Here is a 21016-nt window from a genome sequence, read left to right as displayed (position 1 = left end):
TCCTAATTGCTTTTTTTTTTTTTTTTTTTTTTTACAAAACTGAAACATCAATGTGCTTCTAATCCCTTTGCATTCTCCTCATTAAATATCATTTCCAGGAATCATTTTCTATCCTGTTAAGTCTCTTTAAAAATCTCTTTAGCTGTAAAATCAAAAAAAGAAGTGAGACTTTGAGACACTGCTCTTAGAATAAAGGAGTTATTTTTTTAACAAGCGAAAAAAAAATAAAACATAACGTTCCTTCCTATATAGAACTTGAAACCATAAGAATTCTAAACTTGGCAAAAGATGGCTGGCGGGCAAGTGGCATCATGAGATGCACATCTGAGGCCTCCCTCCTAACTAAGGCAAAAATAATTACGTTCCTTCTATTCACCAGTTTAAAAAAATTCAGTTCACGGTAATCTTTGAAATGAGAACTCAGTACCTGTTCTCTAAAAATACTGTGGTATTCTGCAAACTAGAATTCGTAGTCTTTGGATTCCAACCAATTCTATGAATACATCGTCGTAACTTCTGGTGCTAGGATAACATTTGTGAACATTTCCGGATCAGAAAAGAAAAGGTGAAAGAAAACTTGAACTAGATACTGGTGTCATAGAATTTTCCTACTTGCTCAGAGTTCTCTGAGGGTGAGCACCCCTCTGCAGGAGGTGGTAGGCACTGATGTGCTGGTCTGCAGCCACACCTCTCCTCTTCAATGTTATGGGTCCAGGGAAGCCCCTGTGAGGCTGTCCCCATGGGCCCCTTTGTTCCTCTCCCATGGGTGCTGATCTAGACCGAGGGGCCATTTTCCTGACTGTGCTTCCTTTGGTTCCTCATTTCTAATGCAATGGATTGAACTATCAACCAACAATCAATTCTGGCATCCACATCTAGCCCTCTTATGGTCTGCTGCCCTGTATTATTTCAAGTGCTCGTGTAAACACACTGTGGAAAAGGTTAGTGTGGAAAAGGCCTTCCTGATCAGCAGAGGAAATTCACAAAGAGGCACACTCTGCACCTTCCCAAAGAAGCCCCACTGTGTAGAAGGCTTCGGGGGATCTAATACTTGTCTTATGGCTCGATTCCCTCTGGGATTTCAAATTTGGCCTAAAGTTTCCTCATTGATTCTGAGTATCATTTCCATACATGCATGCATAAAGTCTAAATTGAATGGACATAATTCCTGAACATTTGTCCTGGAAATAAGACAGCAGGTAGACAAATGCTACGATCTATACATTTTGGGGAGAGACCAGTCATGGAGAACGAAGGCAAATACACAAAGCACCACTGACTTTCCTTTTTGGTTTGATATTTAATCACAGAATTCTTTTCCTCTTCACTGGCTGGCAGTTTTTAGTACTTGAAACCGGATGTCCCAATCCCAATGCCATGTCATGTACCCCTGATGGAGGGTTAATCCCACAACGTTTTTGTTTGGTTTGGTTTTTTTTCTGGCTGGTGTCTGCCCTGCTTGGTAAGACACACTTAAACTTCACAGAAGATACTTGTTGCAATGTCTGCTAAATGAGAACCTCACTGTAATTTAAAAAAACAAAAACAAAAACACAAAAGAAAAACCTTTGAATTTAAATCTTTCCTACAGCTTTCTAGTTTTTCCTGGATACCACATTTACAAAAGTCGTGCATCTTACAGTTCTGCGGAAATCATAGATTCGGTGTGTCCATGAATATTGGAGTCTCCTAGCAAAGATGGTTGCTTTGAGTCTATTTTGTAGGGTTTTTGGGATTTGTTGCCAAAAACGGTGATACCCATTCCACCGGGATGATTTGGAATGGACATGTGCGGTAGTAAGGGAATATTAGCTTCCTGGTTGGATCCCGAAGAGGGCAAGCTGGTCACATGACCGGTGCTCGTGGACCCACTGGCGCTGCTCGGGGACCGACTCTTGGGAGGCGGGCAATGCTGAATCACTCTAGGAGGACCTGCCGGCTGATAGTGGGGGGCTGGGAACGCCGCATATCCAGGAGGTATTGGGTATCCATTGATGGGGATGAATCGCTGGTTCTGAGGTATCGGTGGGCCAATGAAACCAGCAATCTGGCCCTGTGGCGTGATACCCTGGCTCGGGAACATGTAGTTGGGGTATCTGGGGTTACTGAGATTACTCACTGGGCTGGCGCTAAGGGAGGTGGTCTGTGTGGTGGCATTTCCCCCCGAAGGGGTCGTAGAGCTGGTGTGACTGGACAGTCCCTCCCAGGAGCGCAGCCGGACGTGAATATCTTTAAATCTGGGTCTCCTGGAGGGAATCTCGTTCCAGCACTCCGTCATGAGGCTGTACATTCTGGGCGGGCAGTCTTCGGAGCACGGCAACAGCTGTCGCTTCCTCACCATCTCGATCACCTCCTGGTTGCTGAATCCGTAGTAGGGCTGCAGTCCGAAACTGAAAATCTCCCACAAGACGACCCCAAAGGACCAGATATCTGAATCAGACGAGAATTTGCCATACATGATGGCTTCCGGCGGCATCCAGCGAATGGGCAGCAGAGACTTACTCTGCACCCTGTAGTAATCGGCAGAGTAGATCTCTCTGGACAGCCCGAGGTCTGAAACCTTTACATGAAGCTGCTCCCCGATTAAAATATTGCGAGCCGCAAGGTCCTTATGGACGAAGAAGTGACTAGACAGGTACTCCATGCCGGCAGCGATCTGGATGGCGATGTGCAGAAAATCTCCGTGATCCAGGCTGGATTTGACGGTCCCGTCTTCGTCGCTGCTACAGCCGACATCGGAATGCGGGGATCGCATGATGAGGAACTCGTGGAGATCCCCCTGATTCATGTACTCGAAAAGCATACACACCGGTTGCTCCTGAGTGACGGCGCCTAGAAGGCAGACGATATTGGGGTGCTGCAGTTCGGCCATCAGGGAGGCTTCCTGCTGAAACTCTGTCCACTGCTGGGGGTTGTTGTAGTCTTTCAAGGTCTTTATGGCGACCAGCTGAGCATGGTCCATGCCCGGGAGATAGAGATGGCCCTTATAGATCTTTCCGAAGGCACATTCACCCAGTTCTTCCATAAAACGTACAGCCGAGAGGGGCAGCTCTTTAGCCTTGCTCTGTATCAAAAGAAAGGAAAAGTGTGGGTTAAAACCTTAAGGTAAGACGTCTTAGCCTCCAAAGGACGGGGTGGGGCATACAGGGAGAGGTTCTATAAACCAGACTGAAGAAAATTCCGCAGTTCTGGAAGTCTTTAAAATTGTCCGCCACGACTTGGAGGAGGTGACACACATCCTCCATCCACATCCCCTGCTCCACAGCCGGTTTGCTGCTCAGAGCCTAGAGTCTTGCTGCTCAGGCTGTGGTCCCAAGGCCAGCAGCATCGACATCACTCAGAGCTTACAACCAATGAGGGCTCTCGGCGGCCCACCTCCAACCTGCTGGACGAGGACGTGCATTTAACAAGACCCCAGTGACTTCAGTAAACATTACAGTGTGAGAGGTGCTGCTGGAGAGCATACAGCCTCAGTTCTCAGCCCGGCACACAGAGCGTGTGTGATCTGGCCCTAATCTGCCTACCCTGGCTTCTTCTCCGTATGTTAGCATCGTTTTACGGAAATAGGTCTCCTCAGTGTCCAGCCCTAAACACCATGGCCATTCTTGCCTAGCGACTGTTCCTGCAATGTTTTTCTTTTTGGGTATTTATTGTGCAAAAAGCCAGAGAAACCCAACTGAAAGGCTGTCCTCCCACGGTGCTCACGGGAGAGGTGGGAGGTTTGGAATGTGCTCCCCAATGCTTCTCAAATCCTGTTCCCTCTGAAACTCTCCCTAACCGCTAAGGTCTCTGCCTTCTCTGGAGTCCTTCTGCTTCACTGTCTGACTGCCACCACGCTCAAGAGGCGGTGTGAGCCATCCATTGTTTTGGGAGTAGAAGAATGAAGACTGCGGAAGTAAAATGCTGGCTAGTTCTCAGGTTTGCCACCAGAGATGCAAGATTCTAAGTACTTTGAGAAAGAGTGAGTTTTAAAAATATTATATTTCAGATTTTCAGCACTAACAGATTGCATATATACAGTTCATTTACTTTTAATAAATGGGCAATTGATATTTTATTGAATGGGGAATTAAGAATATAAACTGTATATTTTGTCTTAAATTGGCTTTTTCTTGGGCTTTATTTTAATGACTTAAGGTATGAGTTATATTTTGGGAGATACTTCCTAGACATTTGGGAAGTTGGGTGCTATATGAAGAAAAACATTTAAGGATGTATATCATACTTCAGATATAAATATCTTGTTTTCTTGAATGTAATTAATTTATTGGTTAAAAATACCTTTTCTGCTCTCAAGATGGTGCCTGTTAACCTAAACATAAACTATTCTATTACATACAAAATATTTATTAGTTACTTTTAAAGCAGTAATATTTTACCTGAATGAATGTTCATTTATACATTCTGATAATTATTTAAATTGATACTTAATCTCACTGTGGAAAAAAAAAAAACCTTAATATTGAAACTAAAAAAATAAACAGAAAAAGAAAAAAAAAGAGGGCTGGTCACATGCGTGGCCTCCCCAGTGAGACAATTTGAATCTGAATCCTGCTTTTGCCACTTACCAGCTGTGTAACTCTAGCTACAGTGTTCAACCACCTTGTGCCTCAATTCCCCATCTGTAAAATGAGATGATTATGATGGATAATTGTACTTATCTTGTAGGGTTCTTTGTGAACTTGCAATAAAGTAGTATTTGTAAAATACTCAGCATGATGGTTTGTACATAGTAAGTGCTGTGTAACTTTTAGTTGTTACTTTGCTGTTGCCTTTCTTTTTTTTTAAATTTTTTATTTTTTTATAATAAACATATATATATGTTTATATATATTATATATATATGTTTATATATATAATAAACATATATTTTTATCCCCAAGTTGCCTTTCTTTTAATGCATATTTTGTCCTCTCAATCAGATTTCAATTTCTTGAAGAGAGGCATTGCCCTCATGCCAACTGATAACCCTACAGCTTCATAAGTGGCTTGTTTACTAATTGATGTTAAGACAAACAGGAAAATGTACCTAGCTCACAATGAAAATAAGTATTAAATTGTCACATTTCATCTTGGCAATAATTTTTGAAACTCACCTCAAATCTAGCCTAAATTCTAGAAGAGGTTGTTAAGAAGCAAATCATAAAAGTAATGCATTTGTACATAAAGTAATTTTTTAAAATAATCCCTGCACTTTAAATTTTTTAAAGAAAAAGAATACTGCTCTATTCCAATTAAAGCTGACAATGTTGTAAATACATATAGAATTCAGAATTCTCCGTACAGAGTTTAAGACAAGTTTAGAAGATCTAGTAAAATATTTCTCTAATCCAAACTCTATTAGTTTAAAATTCATGATGATTGGCTCTGTTCTGGGCTGATATTTTCCAGGACAAAATGCCCCTTAAGTTAATAAGTATAAATAAACATGCAGCAAAATACTTAAAAGGATAAACTAAAATTGACAAATTTGAAACATTAATTTTCCCATGCAAATAATATTTCCTATTAGAAATAGGTCTCATTTATTCGTTAAAGCAGATCTTAAGAGGTTGGTATTTGGAAATGTCTTACAGGAAAGTTACTGCTACTGAAAGTAATGGTAACACATTGCTTTAAACATTCAGTAAATTAAAATTTATTGATTCAGTCCTATTCATCATAGTATTGTAGGAGCAAAACAGTAGAAACAACCTAAATGTGGCACCTAGGTGGTTTAGTTGGTTGAGCATCTGATTATTGATATCAGCTCAGGTCATAATCTTAGGGTTGTGAGATTGAGTCCTGTGTTGGGCTCTGTGCTGGGTGAGTAGAGCCTGCTTAAGATTCTCTCCCTCTCTTCTTCTGCACCCCTCTCCCCTCTGCTGCCTATGCTTGTGCTCTCTAAAAAATAAAATAAAATAAAATAAAACTTCCTTTAAAATAAAAAAGAAATGGGGGCGCCTGGGTGGCTCAGTGGGTTAAAGCCTCTGCCTTCGGCTCAGGTCATGATCTCAGGGTCCTGGGATTGAGCCCTGCATCGGGCTCTCTGCTCAGCAGGAAGCCTGCTTCCTCCTCTCTCTCTACCTACTTGTGATCTCTGACCATCAAATAAATAAATTAAAATCTAAAAAAAAAAAGAAAGAAAGAAACAACATAAACGTCTACCTAGAGGAGACTTGTTATGTTAATTATGGTAGAACTAAAAAAAGAGTATTAAAGAGGACATTTTCTATGTACCGACATGGAAAGATCTCCAAAATCCTACTGCTAAGTCAAAAATAAAAAGCAAAAGAACAGTTAATGCTGCATGCTGCTTTTGTGTGAACGGGGAAGTGAAAAAGAAGGAAAATATTCATGTTTATTTGTGTATATATAAAGAAACTCTGAAAGGACACTCAGGAAACAGCAGAATTATGGGGGAGTACAGAGATGGGAACTAGGAGAAAGGAGACAGAGTTGGGAGAGTTTTCACTTCATGCCTCTTTGTACTTTATACGTTTTTGGACCAAGAAAAAAATAAAAAAGTAAAAACATATGACCAATCTTTCTACCTGACTGAATATGTAAATTTCTTTTGCAATCACAGGTACATCCACTATTTTTCCTTTTGCTTACAGGGGTTGGATTCTTTTGGAAGCTACATTGTTCCTCAGGGAGAGCTGCGTGCAGGTGATGAGAAAGGAACCAATTGAACCAAACTTACTTTTTCTCTTCTGGCACTCAGATGATTTTTATTTTGGGGAAAGACTAATCCAAGGTGAATTTCTCTGGCATGATGTTAGGGTAGGGATTTCTATCACAACATTTCCTAATGATTTATTTTATACACACACACACACACACACACACATACACACACATATATATTTTTTAAAGATTTTTAATTTTTTTAAAAAATTTATTTTTAAATAATTTTTAATTTTTAAAAGATTTTATTTATTTGAGAGAAAGCGAGAGATAGAGCATGAGTGGAGGAGGAGTGGCAAAGGGAGAGGGAGAGGCAGACTCTTTGCTGAGCAGGGAGCCCGAAGGGGGGCTCGATCCCAGGATCCCGGGATCGTGACCTGAGCCAAAGGCAGACACTTAACCGACTGAGCCACCCAAGCGTCCTTTTCCTAATGATTTAAAAGAATCCAATTTATGTGAGGGTCCTTTGAATGGGATAGTAGGTATTTACTTACCTTTCCACCTATGCAGGATCCCCAGGCTTTGGTGAGAGAGAAACCTATGTGACTGAGTAATACAATTTTTTTTTTTTAGGGAAAATCAGAATTAGTAACTACACTCAAGGAATATTAGACTGAGGTAATGGGAAGTTAGGACTTTTTCCTGCCCCTGCTGAAAATAATGCATAGCCAGCCAGTGCAGGATATTCAAACTATGTCATCTCCGGAGTCATACCAATTTGAATTTGCATCTTGGGCCTGTTACATTCTATCAGTACTAGTTAATATTTATATAACATTTACTACATGCTAGATACTGTTCTAAGCACTTAACAAATATGACTCATTTAAGACAACAACCCTGTGAGGTAGGTCCCATATCTTAGTTGGTTGACCTTGAATGAGGTTCTTCACTTCGCTGAACCTCTATTTCCAAACCCATGAAACAATATAATATGCAGCTTCCACAGTGACACCAGGGATTAAATTCAACAATGTCGGAAACCAATTTCCACCTAGTAAGTGATTGTCACATCAATCTTATTATCCTTATTATCGAAGTAATCCCGGAAGTGGAGTAAATGAGAATGATTTAGACCTTTTTACAGCCTTAAGCAGTTCTAGACAGTTTTGTATAATTCCCTTTACATGTTTTTGGAAAAAAAAAAAAAAAAGAAGCATTGACTTTCCTCCTACTAATCTTTCCCTGCTCTCTTGTAGTTGTTGGTTTAAAACAAAAATCTTGATATCTTAAAAATCTTCAACCTCAAAATAGAGAATTTGTTTTGGATCCTGAAGGTGGGTCCAATTGGAGTGGCTGCTCCTCTAGGATTCTGGGAGATGAAGACGGGTGGAGAGAGTGAGAACCCATGTGGAAGAGTAGATGGTGGCAGATGGGACAAGGAAGCAAGCTGGCCAAACTTCTGGGGACTGGAAGAGAAGATGGGTGGACAGGACCTTGGCACGGACCTGACACATGGCCCCTGGGGCTTCATGGCTAATAAGACTGGCTGCATTCCCCTCCACTGAGGTAAGCAAATTAGTTCTCTTCTATTCGCCTTTGGAAAAAAGAACTCTCACTCTTACCATTTTACAGATGGAAAACAAGGCTTGAGAAGTATCAAGAATTTTTAGGAGAGCCAAAAAGAGCTGCACTTTGCTGCAAGGCCTTCTGCTTTGGGCCACACCGTTCTGTCTGAAACCAGAGAAGCGTGCTGGCCTGGCAAGGCCGGTTTGACCCAGGAGGTCTCTGGAGGCTTAGCCGGGGGGTCTGACACCTTACGGGGCCGTGAGGCCAGCCTGCAGGCCTTCAGTGTGTGGTCACTCCGTGAAGTTATAACTGTTCTTTATCCCCTGTTCAGGCACAGGAGAAGACATTCTGACCCCAAGTGTGTCTTGTCAGATCCCAGCTGTACCAGGTGGGCCCTCCAGCAAGAAGTCGCAGCTCAGCACTGCTAGTCATACCCAAATTTGGGGATTTTGCTTTGGAAAGAAGCATGGGAGGCAACGACTACAGCAGACTTCACAAAACCTTTCCTCGGAACACCTGTGCGGCAGCCAGCATGGAAGTACCCAGAAAAACCGCTCGGACCTTGGCTTCAGGGGAACAATTTACACAGTGATTTGCATTTTTAAAACGCTCCAGTTACTCGATACAAATGTGTCTTAACTACAGACTCATTTTCAAATTTTACATAAATCCTGAACTAGTTAAAAAATCATAAAACCCCTTCAAGCAGCAGTCAGTAGACTGTCCAGTGACGGCAGGAAATGAGCTGTATTGTTGAGGAACAGATGGTTTACATTATACAAACCCTTTAGGCTAAACTTGTTTAGGTCTGGCATATTGTAAATTATATTTTAGTAATGAAAGTGAAATGACCTCGGCTTGACCTCAAGTGGGGTTTGTCTGTTTGAACCAATGTAGTGGAAAACTATGAAAGAAAATGAAGTCATAAAGTTTTGGCAGTTCAATTTTGGCTCATTTCAAGTTAAGGGGTTATAAATCTGTTTAGTTTTTGTTTGACAAGTATTTGTCATACAGGGATGTACAAAATGTAAAGAAGTGTAAAATACACATGAGGCGTGGTGCCAAAGTAAACGAAGTACAAAGGAAAACTGGAATGAATAGGGTCCTGGGCTCCTATCTCTTTATCACTCCCTCCATTAGCTGAATGACAAGATGGGCTCCGTTTAGGGTATGCTGTAAGGCAATTAAGTACCTTAAAACCGAAACAGGCTTTCAGTTTAAATGTTAACATTTTTACTTCTCAAAGTAAACACACATCTGCCTCAGTGAGGTTTTAAAAATTATATAATTTGGGGGCAGGGAGAAAAATCAGAGTTGATATGGAAGTTGATACGTGATTCTAAACTCCAAATCTGCCTCTTCCCTTAGACAGTTTTGAAGAGCAACTGTATTAGAGTTTACGTGAACTCTTCACAGAAGGAAAATGAAGGGAGAACATTGTAGATGACGGTCACTTCGCTGGGAGTCAGATGTGGCTATTGTCGTCCGCTGTCTACGCTGCTGATGGAGGCCAGGCGGATGCTGGTGGCTTCCTTCACCTGAGACACATTACTACATGGGGACATGGGATCCTTTTAGCTCTATTATCTTTAGATATGAAAGCAAGGGACCATGAGTGGAGTTGTTTTTTGTTTGTTTGTTTTTGTTTTAAATTGTCATGAGGTAGAGGCAGTTGGATAAGGAGGACAGACTCAATGACTTTATCTCCTTCCACCTTTGGGAAGTTATACCTTAGGTGAAAATCTATTTGAAATGATTCCTCTGGGTGACATAGCTCACAGCTAACCTGCCATTTCCTGCTCGCTTGACAGAAGGGACTGCTGTAGGAGAGGAGGTAAAGATATTGTGATGGCTCGCATTTGTGTGCAGCATGGATCCATCGATTTGTGACTTTTTGCTTCTAACCTGAGCAGGGTATGAATGCCTACGTTCGAGCCCCACTTAAAGTTGGGCACCACGAAAAAGTTGAGTGACATGAGGTGGAGGGGAACAGATCCCAGGGTGGTTCCCCCAGACAGGAAGGTGGCTCCAACAGCAGATGCTGAAAAAGAGCTAAAGTTCTATTCACACGACTAACTTAAACCATCCCCCATAGTCCCTCCCCTGTTCCTTTCCCAGACCTTAACGCTCCAAGACTGCTGCCTTTTTCCAAATCTCATTTGCTATACACTTGCCAATTCTAGCTGGACTCAGGTGTCTTCAGGAGAAAAACAGTGGCATTTTCCTCAGCCTCATTAGAATCAGAGCGGGATCTGGGGTAATAGGACATCACCAGGTTCTTTTTCTCTTTGGAAACACAGTTCTCCCTGAGATTTGTATTCCTTGGGGACTTGCTCGCACTCTGATTCTCAGGTAACTAGCACAGGCTAATTCAGAGCAGGCCCTGGTGCCCTCCCCCATCCCGAAGGCTTATTAAAACACAGATTGCTGGGCCCCAATCCTAGAGTTTCTGATTCTGTAGGTCTGAGATCCTGCAGTTCTGACAAGTCAAGGTGATGGGGATATTCCTGACCTGGAGGCTTTACTGTGAGAATCTCTGGAATGAATGAATATGGCTTTCTGGATCAGACAATTACGAGTGGTCCAGATCTCTGCTCCTTGAATGATGAATCACTGCAATGCACCTGAAGGCCCTGGTTGAGCAATTTTGACCTATAGGAGCCAGAGAAAATAACACTTGGCTGCAGAAGATGCTTCAGAAATACCAGCTAACGTAAATATAAGAAGCACTGGCTGGTATTTACTAGGCTGCTGATGTCTTAGTGAGAGTCAAGGTTTTGAAATTAAATCACTCTATACATTGGGCTATGTCATCAGTTTAGCCAATGGTGTGGGATCTTTTTAAAAAGCCAGTTGTATCAGTCAGTCAATGGATACAGTATATACTATACACCAAAGAGCCTACATACAGAAGAGTATGTGAGGACCCACGCAAGAAACATGAGGAGTGAGGACACAGCTCCTACCCTAAATGTCTGTGCTCCTCATTTAATAATAGTTACCATGTACTGAATCCTTTCCCTGTGCCAGATACTGAGACTGTAACAATGCCAATGATTTGTTTTGGATACGGTAAGTTATAAGTACTTGTACTTGATACATAGTAACCCCTTTCATCCTTTCAGTAACCCCAGGAAATTGGTCACTATAACTACAAGTCCCATTTTACAGATGGAAACTCTGAGAAACAGTGTTTAAGTGATCTTGTAGCTGGTAGGTCGTTATGGCAGAATGCAGAGCCTGTCTTCCTAGTGACTACTCCACAGGCCCTTTGTTCTCTCAGTGCTGACTGCGTCAACTCATGTTTAACCCTCATCCTAATCCCATGAGAGTCACATTATGATGTTCCCATTTCATGGATCAGGAAATTGAGACACTCAAAGGTTAAGTGGCTTGCCTAAAGAAGCCTACCGATTAAGAGGTGATGCCAAGATGCAAATCCAATATGCCTGACTCCAAAGCTGGAGCATTTTTCTGGGAATAATTGGCATTTTCATTTTGATCCTCGAAGGGCTCCATAATTTTAAAAGCATAAAACCCACAGGCATAAAAGTGGAATGTCGAGGTATAATTGCTTCCTGATCTCTGATTTAGACCTTACTCTGGTTGATTCTCTGTTGTCCTCATTAGTTGACTGGGACAAATGAACACAGCAGCCTTTGCCTGTGTGGGGGCACGAGAGCGCTGGAGAGTAGAGACTTCTTAGTATCTGGACCTCGCTGTTGACAGGAATCTACTTGACTCCAAAGGCTATTTTCCATTCTTGTGCCTTTTACTGGTTCTGAGGTAAACAGTGTTCAAATTGCGAAACAATTGGTTCCGCTCCTCAACGGAAATGATTATGTTTTAAAAACTTAAAGGCCAGAGCACTTTCATGTTGGGAGGTTATGGACATTTTCCAAAGACTACAGCCGAACTAAGTGCCTTCCAGCTTATGCCATCAAATTCTGGAGGGAGCTTCAACCAACAGTCTGCCACATTTGCCCAGAGTTCAGCGGCACTTCTCTGGAAGTGATTTCTCTTTGAAAGCAGTTCTTTTTTCTCTGTCACGTAACTTTCTGATGGTTCGTGTGAATGTTTGGTGGTGCCCAGGGTTCATTCTGTGGTGGTTGTTTGATAATGTCGATGGGAGAATTTCAGTCCTTCCTGGAAATTGGCAGAACAGAGGCCGGTACTTCCAGTGTCAGCTTGAGCCACCAAGTGCTCAGAACTTGAGCTCAGGGGTTCGGTCAGCCTCAAAGTTAGGCAGCAGGATGCAGTGCGGAAGCAATAGGGACACACGTGGGTTCTGGACTGGGCAGACCTGGGTTCAAGTTTTCTCTCTCTCAAATCAGGCTCAAATTAGCTCCTCCTTTAGAAGGTCGTAAGAGAGATCCCGTTGAGATAATGCGTGTGATGGACTTTAGCTTGTTTGTAATACCACCTATAATAGAGCCACTTCTAATACTCATTCTCCCCAGAAGTCCAGTTTCTACAGACACAGACTGGAGGCGAGGCTCTGTCCTGGACAGCCATCCAGCCCGAACTCTCAGACCCTCTCCACCCTGAAGGATTTTACCCAGGGTGTCAACAGGGTGTGGGCAGGGGCATTTATGCAAACCGAGTAGGAATGTAATACCAGAGATGTCCAAAGAGCTACCTATATTATCTTTGCTGTACTGCTTCCCTTGCTTCTGTCCTCACCCTAGGTAACGTGGCCTCCTGGATCCTAGAGTTTCTTCACAGCCCACATTTTCCTGTGCACGGCACTTGGGAGTTGATTAAAATATTTGTGGTTGTTCATATTAGCAAATGTATCAAAAATAATAGTAACTTCTAGCTATCGAGTACCTGTGAAGTACCAAATATGCTATCTCAAGGTGCCAAAAAGATCAGATGTGGGGGTGATCTGGCTGTGACTTCTGTCACCCCCTTGATCACCAGGGTTGATTCGGCTGATCTGGCTCCCTCAGAGCTTTTCTCCCTCGCCTTCTTCCTTCCCTCAGTGCTCCATGCACACCCCCCATCCCGAAAACATCCAAATAAGAAAAAAAAAAAATCTCTAAGTACTATTTGTATCCTTGTTTTATAGGGGAGAAAACAAATGTCCAGAGAATTTGCTTAAGACCTCATGGCTGGTAATCAATGGAGCTGAGATCCGTTAATCATCTCTCTCTCTCTCCTTACAGTACTTGCCCTTTGGAGTGCATCAAACTACCTCCCAGAAATCGACCAAGAAAATGTGGCTGGAAAGGTAGTTAGGCCCAGAGAGTATGGATTCTTAGGAGCAGGGAGGAAGAATTTTCTAACTTGAGATTGGTCCTTCCAGATTGGGGAATTTATATCAAGTGGGAGCAAAAGCAATGCTAGAGGATGAAATAGGCATGAGAGAGAGAGTGAGAGAAAGAAAGAGAGAGAGAGAAGAGGGGGAGGTGGGAGAGAGGAAAAGAGGAACGGAAGGAACTAGTGAAGGAAACAGAGGCGATAGGAAGAAAGCCAAGAGAAAAAGTATTTCAAGATGGTGGTTCAGAATATCCAAGGCTCCAGGGAAATTAAGGAGGATAAAGACTTGGAAAAGGCCATTAGATTGAATTACATCACTGGGGATTCCCTAGAGGGCCCTGTCAATAGAATGATGAGCTCAGAAGTCTGGGGGTCAAAGGCTTTAAGGAGTGAGTAGTAAAGCTATTGAGGACATTTTAGCACTAAATGTGGTGACACTGGGTAAGGCCAGGGGTTCAAAGGGGGCAGCCAGACCACAGCAGAGCTTTTTAGATGGAAGCAGATTACTGGCAAAGAGGACAGGTCCAGAGAAGATCATCAAGTGTCAGTACATTCAGCAACTACTTTGGGTGGAAAGGATAAAGGGAGAGGAACTGCCTGGAAGTGAAGAAACAGAGAAGCTGGTAAGAGATGAGGGTACATTGAGAAATAAAATAGAGTCACCAGCTTCAGAACACGTGGCAAATCCTGCTTTCTACCAAATGTTCCTTATACCAGCCTGGAGCTGCCGAGTCTGACCCACAGCTTATTTGGGCTTTGGCCATGGCCCTCCCCAACCTCCAGCCCACTGTTCTTTGTCCCCCATCCCCAAACTCCCCCAACTCTTAACTTCTCAGTGTGCCTGCGTCCCATGTAGGTGAGTCACATAGGGAAGGACAGAAGCCCCCACCCCCTCTGCTGTGCTCAAGTGGGAGGCTCTGGCACTTTCTCACTCCCCAGGAGAGTGCTCCACAGCCTTCTCTCCCCTGCAGACACTGCCCTGTTTTTCAGACACATGACTACTGGGGAGTGGAGGGGGAGGGGCGAAAGAAAAGAATCCAGGAGAACGGAAGTTACGGTTTCCCAGGATTCTTAGAGAAGGTTCATTTTCCACAGTACTCTTAAAAAACACCCACTCAGATCATAAAATTTGTAATGCAATACAGAAAAGTCCTACTTAGTTCACACATCACTAGAATACTCATCAGGGGATTTTACAGAGGGGAAAGAGAAGGTTATCTTGTCCCACCGAATGGCTTGAAATCTCCTGCTGAACAGAATAAAAGGAAAACAAATGAACAGTACCTTACACAAACAGGGTCTACATCATTCTCTGAACAACTGAGAAATGTGAGACTCACAGAGGCCAAGTGACTTCTCAGGGCCATGGGGGGTGGAGGAGGTAGGAGCAGGAGGAACATCTCCATTTCCTGACTGTTCATGGCTCCACACTGAGGTGTCTCTCTGGTCCATGGACTTCCTTTCCCCACAAATCAGCAGGAAACTCAAATCTCATGGAGTCTAACTTTCAGCCGCCTCACCCACCTCTCCAGGGACTCAGGCTGGGTCTTTCAACCAGTCTGACTGCTCTTGTGCCCTCTGAAAGGCTTCTAATCTCCCTGAGGAGACTCCTCCTAATCCAAACACTTGGGGGGGGGGGGTTAGCAGCTCAGCAAGTGGAGAGAGATAGAAAGAGTTTAAACCCTCAAGGGCATGTTCATTTGGATCAATAAAAATTCTGGAGCTTCTAACTTTTGAATTGACCAGGGGAAAATAAGAGTAAGGCTCAGGCATACCAGTTTCCATACTTTATTCTTTAACATCCCGGCCCTCCAAGTATCCTTCTGATTTTACGCTGGTAGGGTGTTTGTTTTCAAGACTTCCCCCACCCCCCCATTCTTTCTTATGTGTGTTCCTTCCTTAGCTTTTATAGGTACATGTAATATTTATGTGTCAGTGACCTTTCAAAGCACTTTTAGAGATTGGCTGTTTACAGTTAGGAATTTTCTTTAAGGTCTACGAAGTCCTTTGTGCTTTTTCCAGGAAAGGCACTCAGTAAGAACCAAAACAAACAGAATAACTCAAATTTGATTGGAGCCAAATCTCTTAAGAGAGTAAGAGAAAAAGAGTGAGCATTTGTTTTTGTTGTTTCTTTTGCCTTCCTCAACCCCGTCAAAGATACTCGAGCTGTTCCTACTTAACAGTGTGGTTCGGAATTACTTAGAGCTGTTTAAGGCTAAATTCTAAGCCTTGGTGGAGAAATCTTGGCACTGGGAGATTTTGCAAGGAAAACCTCAGAAATGATGAAAACAATGTTTACTTCACTAAGTCTTTGGGAAAATTTGTCCCAGTATATTTTATTATTTAAAAAAATTTTTTAAAGATTTATTTGACAGAGCACCAGTAGGCAGAGCAGCAGACAGAGGGAGAGAGAGAAGCAAGTTCCCAATGAAGCAGGGAGCCCGATGCGGGGCTTGATTCCAGGACCCTGAGATCATGACCTGAGCCAAAGGTAGACGCTTAATGACTGAGCCAGACACCCAGGTGCCCCTGTCCCAGTATATTTTACATTTTTCTCTACAGCCATATAAGGTAGGGGACTATTACTGCTCTGACTAAATTTCACATGCCTTTGGCAGAACTGGAGCTATACCATTTAGACGTGTGACGGTTACACAAGCCTCTTAAGGATTTATCACAAGGCAGGGGGATGCCTACAGTCAGCATTCAGCCCAAACTGACCAAATGGAATCATATTCAGTATTGCCTGCCCTCTTCCCACTCTCCTTTCCCAGCATGACTTGTCCTGTGAAAAAGTTTTCACAGGGTCAGGCGAGTGCAAGGACTTTCTCTAGTCACAAAAAATCCTATGTTCACATCTCTTCCACTCTCTAGCTCTTTGATTTTGGACGATTACTTAATCTGTAGGAGTCTTAGTTACTCTGGTTGTATGGTAGCCATAATCACATCTGTATTCTCGAACAGCTGCAAGGATTAAATGAGACCATGAATATTAAAGCTCTTAGTACAGTTCTTGACAATTTGTATCTCCCTCAACACACTTTAGCTTTCTCCATTTATGCCACAAAGTTCTATGAGATCTTTCTTTGAAAGACTGCATAAGTCCAAAATGTCATGCCTCTTGGACATTTAGGCAAATGTTTGCAAAGCAAACCTCTGCTAATAATGGAATTAAGTTGCACATGGAGGCTGACAGTTTTCCCAAATGGAAAGAACTCTTCCCGTGGTTCCTGCTGCAGCCCAGAGGAGTCTGTTCTGAGAGGAGACGGTGGCTGCAGCAAGATGACTGCTCTAAGCCGGCTGACCTGGGTCTCTCTCCTGTCCACAGTTCTGGCGTTTCTAAAGTTTCTCAATGTTTAATAACAGAAATGACAGTTTCTCATAAGGAAACACCATCACACCAGAACTTTCAAGCCTGGGAAGTGTAAAGGGTCAGCTGGGTGTGAGCTTCTGAATGTGCAGTATTAACCCTTCTCTTTTCTTCAAGTCCCTTATGAGGATTAAATGTGATGTTCTCTAACATGCTGTAATGGATGTACGCTGGCTAGCAGGCAGCTAGGATGTCACAAAAAAGGAACCTCCACCTCTACCTGTCCCTCCAGCCTACTGAGTGAACCTTGTAGTCTTCAGGGTCTCTGGATTTGTTTGTTCACTGTTGTTTTTTTTTAATGGTAAAGATTCACACTGAAGAGAACTGTGGTTTCACTTGAGACAGAATAATTAAAAAATGAATTTTTAACATTTAAGAAATCCGAAAATCTTACCAACAAATATGAGTACAACAGAAAAAAAATATATAAGACTTTTTAAATGAAACAAACAAAAATCTAACTGCAAAGCAGACTAAAATCAAATGAGGACTATGAGTCAGTCCCAATAGGCAACTCAACTAATTATTTCGAAGGATTAGTTAATTTCAGTGTGAAGATATTTTTCTCTAAGATTTTATTAAAGAGATGCAGCTTCTTTATGAAGGTCAAATGAGTAATACAGTCACTAGCCCACAGAGAAGATAAATATTTGTAGAATGAGTGAATGAATGGCCTATGGAGTTGGAATAAGAAGAAAAGACAAGCTTTTGGGATGTCTTCTAAATTATTTAAATGAAATTTCTTTGCTGAGAGGCCTAAGGATTGAGGTTCTGGCTTTCTGGAGAGAAAGCCTCTGTTGTATTTCAGCTTCAACATGTGGTGTGTGTGCTCCGTTTAAGGTAAGGACCGGTGACCCTGGGTTCATTGCCAAGACCTGGAGCAACCCACGTGTTGAGAGATAAGGAGGAAAAACGAAAAGGAAGTGGGCTGATTTAGCACAGAGATGAGAAGGCTAAGGTGGGCGATCATAAAACAGCATTCGAAGAGTATAGGAAGAACAACACTTCTCTTTAAATATGTTTAAATCAAAGAGAAATGGATTTTGGTTAGGCATTAAACCTAACTGAGCTCCTAGGTTAGGACTTAGGTTTTGTTGCTGTGGCAAAAAAGCACATCACATAAAACCTACCGTTCTTCAGTGTACCATCTATGCGTGCTGTTGTGCAATAAAAAGGAGTTTTGGGACAGTGAACTGAGTCAACTATGTTTTTTTTTTTCTCTGTTCATTTCTTTCAGTTTGACTGGAAGAGTTCAGTCTTTCCATCTTTGAAATTGTGAAAATAGCTCACACTTGGAATCTTTAGGAGAGATGATGTCTTAAAGATTCTTTCTAGTCCAGACTCCATGTTAAGGCAGTGATGGGGCTGGCCCAACGTGGACATGGACACACTGATGAAAGAATGTTCCAGCTGCCTTGGGTAAAGTTAGAGACAGACAAAATTATGCTGAAAATGAATTCTAGAGCATGTAAACTCTGAGTCTAAATCATTTGATTTCGAAGCTAGGGAGGGTGCTAAGTTCTGCTTTAACCCGAAGCTTACAGAATCTGTACAGCTCAGTTCTACTAATTTTACCTTGGATTTATATGCGTTCAGCATTGACATCTTCACGTTTTGTGCTAATTTTACCTTGGTTTTATATGCATTCAGCATTGACATCTCCACGTTTTGACCTCTGACGTGCTTCGGTTGCCTCTGGACAGGCGGGGATGAGGTCTTCTGGTTATTGCGGCAGACACAAATGAAGAAGAAGAGCAGAGCAATGGCCAGAGGAATGGCAACACTTGGCACCAGTATGTACAAGATTTCCATTTTATTCTTCTCCTTGGAATCCTTCGAATCTGGGTACAGAAATAAAAAAGAGCAAAAGTCACACTAGTTTGAATAACATGTGTAACATTACATTGCGTAGTTGAAAATGACCTCCTCTTCTGTGCGTACAAACTCACTGGAGAAAAAAGGAACCATTACTTATTACAATTTGTTTCTATCAAACCTTCAACATAATTTATTGAAGTTTGAAAGTTTAAAGTTCAAGTGTTTAAAAATTGCAGAGGAACACTGTGAAACCTTCGCATGTGTGTGGGTCCCCGTCTGATGTTGCCTCTCTTCAGCAACAGACCTGCATTTCTCTGACACCTTCAAAGTTAAACGTCATGTGAATGGACTGTATACACCCAAGAGCATGCATGTGGACCACAGGGATCTTCTTCCTTTGGCTGCTAGCCCAGATCAACCACCACAACGAGCTCTTCTAGAAATCATGGCCTTGTCTTGGCAGGTTTGGATTTACAGGGCCAGTCCTGCGTCTTCCAGAATCAATGTCACCCAGGAATCCTAGTCCCAGGGTCCATAAAGCCATTGGCCTTAGAATATGGGGGACCTGACTTAGAATATGGGGGGACTGACCTTAGAATATGGGGGAACTGACTTCCTGATGAACTGGGTGACCTTGAACAGATCCTTCACCTCTCGGGGCCTCACTTCTTCTCATCTGCACAAAGGAAGTATCTACTTTGGATGGTGTCTACAGTTCCCTCCAGCACAGCATCACTGAAGAACTTGCACTTTTTGAAACCCCAGAATCCTTCTTAAATGATTTCATATGAACCCAGTAATTATGAGTGCTAACACTCTGAAGTGTATTTTTGAAATCTTTTACATCTACTCTACCATTGCTTGGGAGAGAATATAATATGTATAGGACAAGAAGCATACTTTTAAAAAATTGATTTGAGTCTGACCTTCAGATACTTTGGGCATACAATAATAAACTCTTTGACTTACCAAACAAACACAAGAATGATGGGCCATAATTAAGAGGGGTTATAATAAATGCCCTGATCCCCAATAACCTCATCAACTTTCTTGCTTTAAGAAATTCCAAAGGGTGAAAATTCAGATTGACCCCAAATTTGGAGAGGATTATTTACTCAACCTAGAATTAATCATGTATCCATTCACTCATCCTCTCACATGTTCAGTAAGTCAATGAACAAAAGCTACTGCTGCCAAGCACTATTCTAGATACTGGGAATGTAAAATTAAATATGGTATGTCCTTTACCTTTCAGCAGCTCATGGTTGGGGAAAAAGAACGGAGAAAAGATAATTACAATATGTTGTTGAAAATGCCACAAGGGGCCCAGAAAGTCCCTCTAAATAGTGAGGTTCCTTAGTGCATATAAATGAGAATATACCAGGAGAAAAACTGAGAGCTTTTCCACTAAGGTCAGGAACACAGCAGGGACGTCCATTATCACCACTGCTGTTCAACATAGTACTAGAAGTCCTAGCCTCAGCAATCAGACAATAAAAAGAAATTAAAGGCATCCAAATCGGCAAAGAAGACGTCAAACTATCACTCTTCGCAGATGATATGATACTATATGTGGAAAACCCAAAAGACTCCACTCCAAATCTGCTAGAACTTGTACAGAAATTCGGTAAAGTGTCAGGATATAAAATCAATGCACAGAAATCAGTTGCATTTCTTTACACCAACATCAAGACAGAAGAAAGAGAAATTAAGGAGTCAATCCCATTTAAATTGCACCTCAAACCATAAGATACCTAGGAATAGACCTAACCAAAGAGGCAAAGAATCTGTACTCAGAAAACTATAAAGTACTCATGAAAGAAATTGAGGAAGACACAAAGAAATGGAAAAATGTTCTATGCTCATGGATTGGAAGAACAAATATTGTGAAAATGTCTATGTTTCCTAAAGCAATCTACACATTTAATGAAATCCCTATCAAAATACTATCCATTTTTTTCCAAAGAAATGGAACAAATAATCCTAAAATTTATATGGAACCAGAAGAGACCTTGAATAGCCAAAGGAATATTGAAAAAGAAAGCCGGGGCATCTGGGAGGCTCAGTGGGTTAAAGCCTCTGCCTTCGGCTCAGGTCATGATCTCAGAATCCTGGGATCGACCCCCGCATCGGGCTCTCTGATCAGTGGGGAGCCTGCTTCCCCCTCTCTGTCTGCCTGCCTGTCCCTACTTGTGATTTCTCTCTCTGTCGAATAAATAAATGAAATCTTTAAAAAAAAAAAAAAGAAAGCCAAAGTTGGTGGCATCACAATTCCAGACTTCAAGCTCTATTACAAAGCTGTTATCATCAACACAGTATGGTACTGGCACAAAAACAGATACATAGATCAATGGAACAGAATAGAGAGCCCAGAAATAGACCCTCAAC

The 21016-nt window shown here is 42.2% G+C and overlaps 1 protein-coding gene across 1 annotated transcript in view; it reads right to left on the bottom strand.

Moving 5' to 3' along the window:
- The window catches only part of ROR1 (receptor tyrosine kinase like orphan receptor 1), a 409167-nt gene continuing 388151 nt past the window's right edge, over window positions 1–21016 (bottom strand). Inside the window, exons 8-9 of the mRNA XM_045064666.1 lie at window positions 18440–18651; window positions 1–3064 (exon numbers count right to left, since the gene is read on the bottom strand). Of these exons, the coding sequence (XP_044920601.1) occupies window positions 1637–3064; window positions 18440–18651 (1640 nt within the window). The 3' untranslated portion in view covers window positions 1–1636. The remainder of the gene's footprint in view (window positions 3065–18439; window positions 18652–21016) is intronic.

This window comes from Mustela putorius, unplaced genomic scaffold (genome assembly GCF_011764305.1).
Source record: "Mustela putorius furo isolate JIRA1106 unplaced genomic scaffold, ASM1176430v1.1 tig00003853_pilon_pilon_pilon, whole genome shotgun sequence".
In the NCBI taxonomy this organism is placed as follows: domain Eukaryota; kingdom Metazoa; phylum Chordata; class Mammalia; order Carnivora; family Mustelidae; genus Mustela; species Mustela putorius.
Note: the sequence above shows the minus strand (reverse complement) of the source record. Positions and strands in the feature narration are given on the sequence as shown.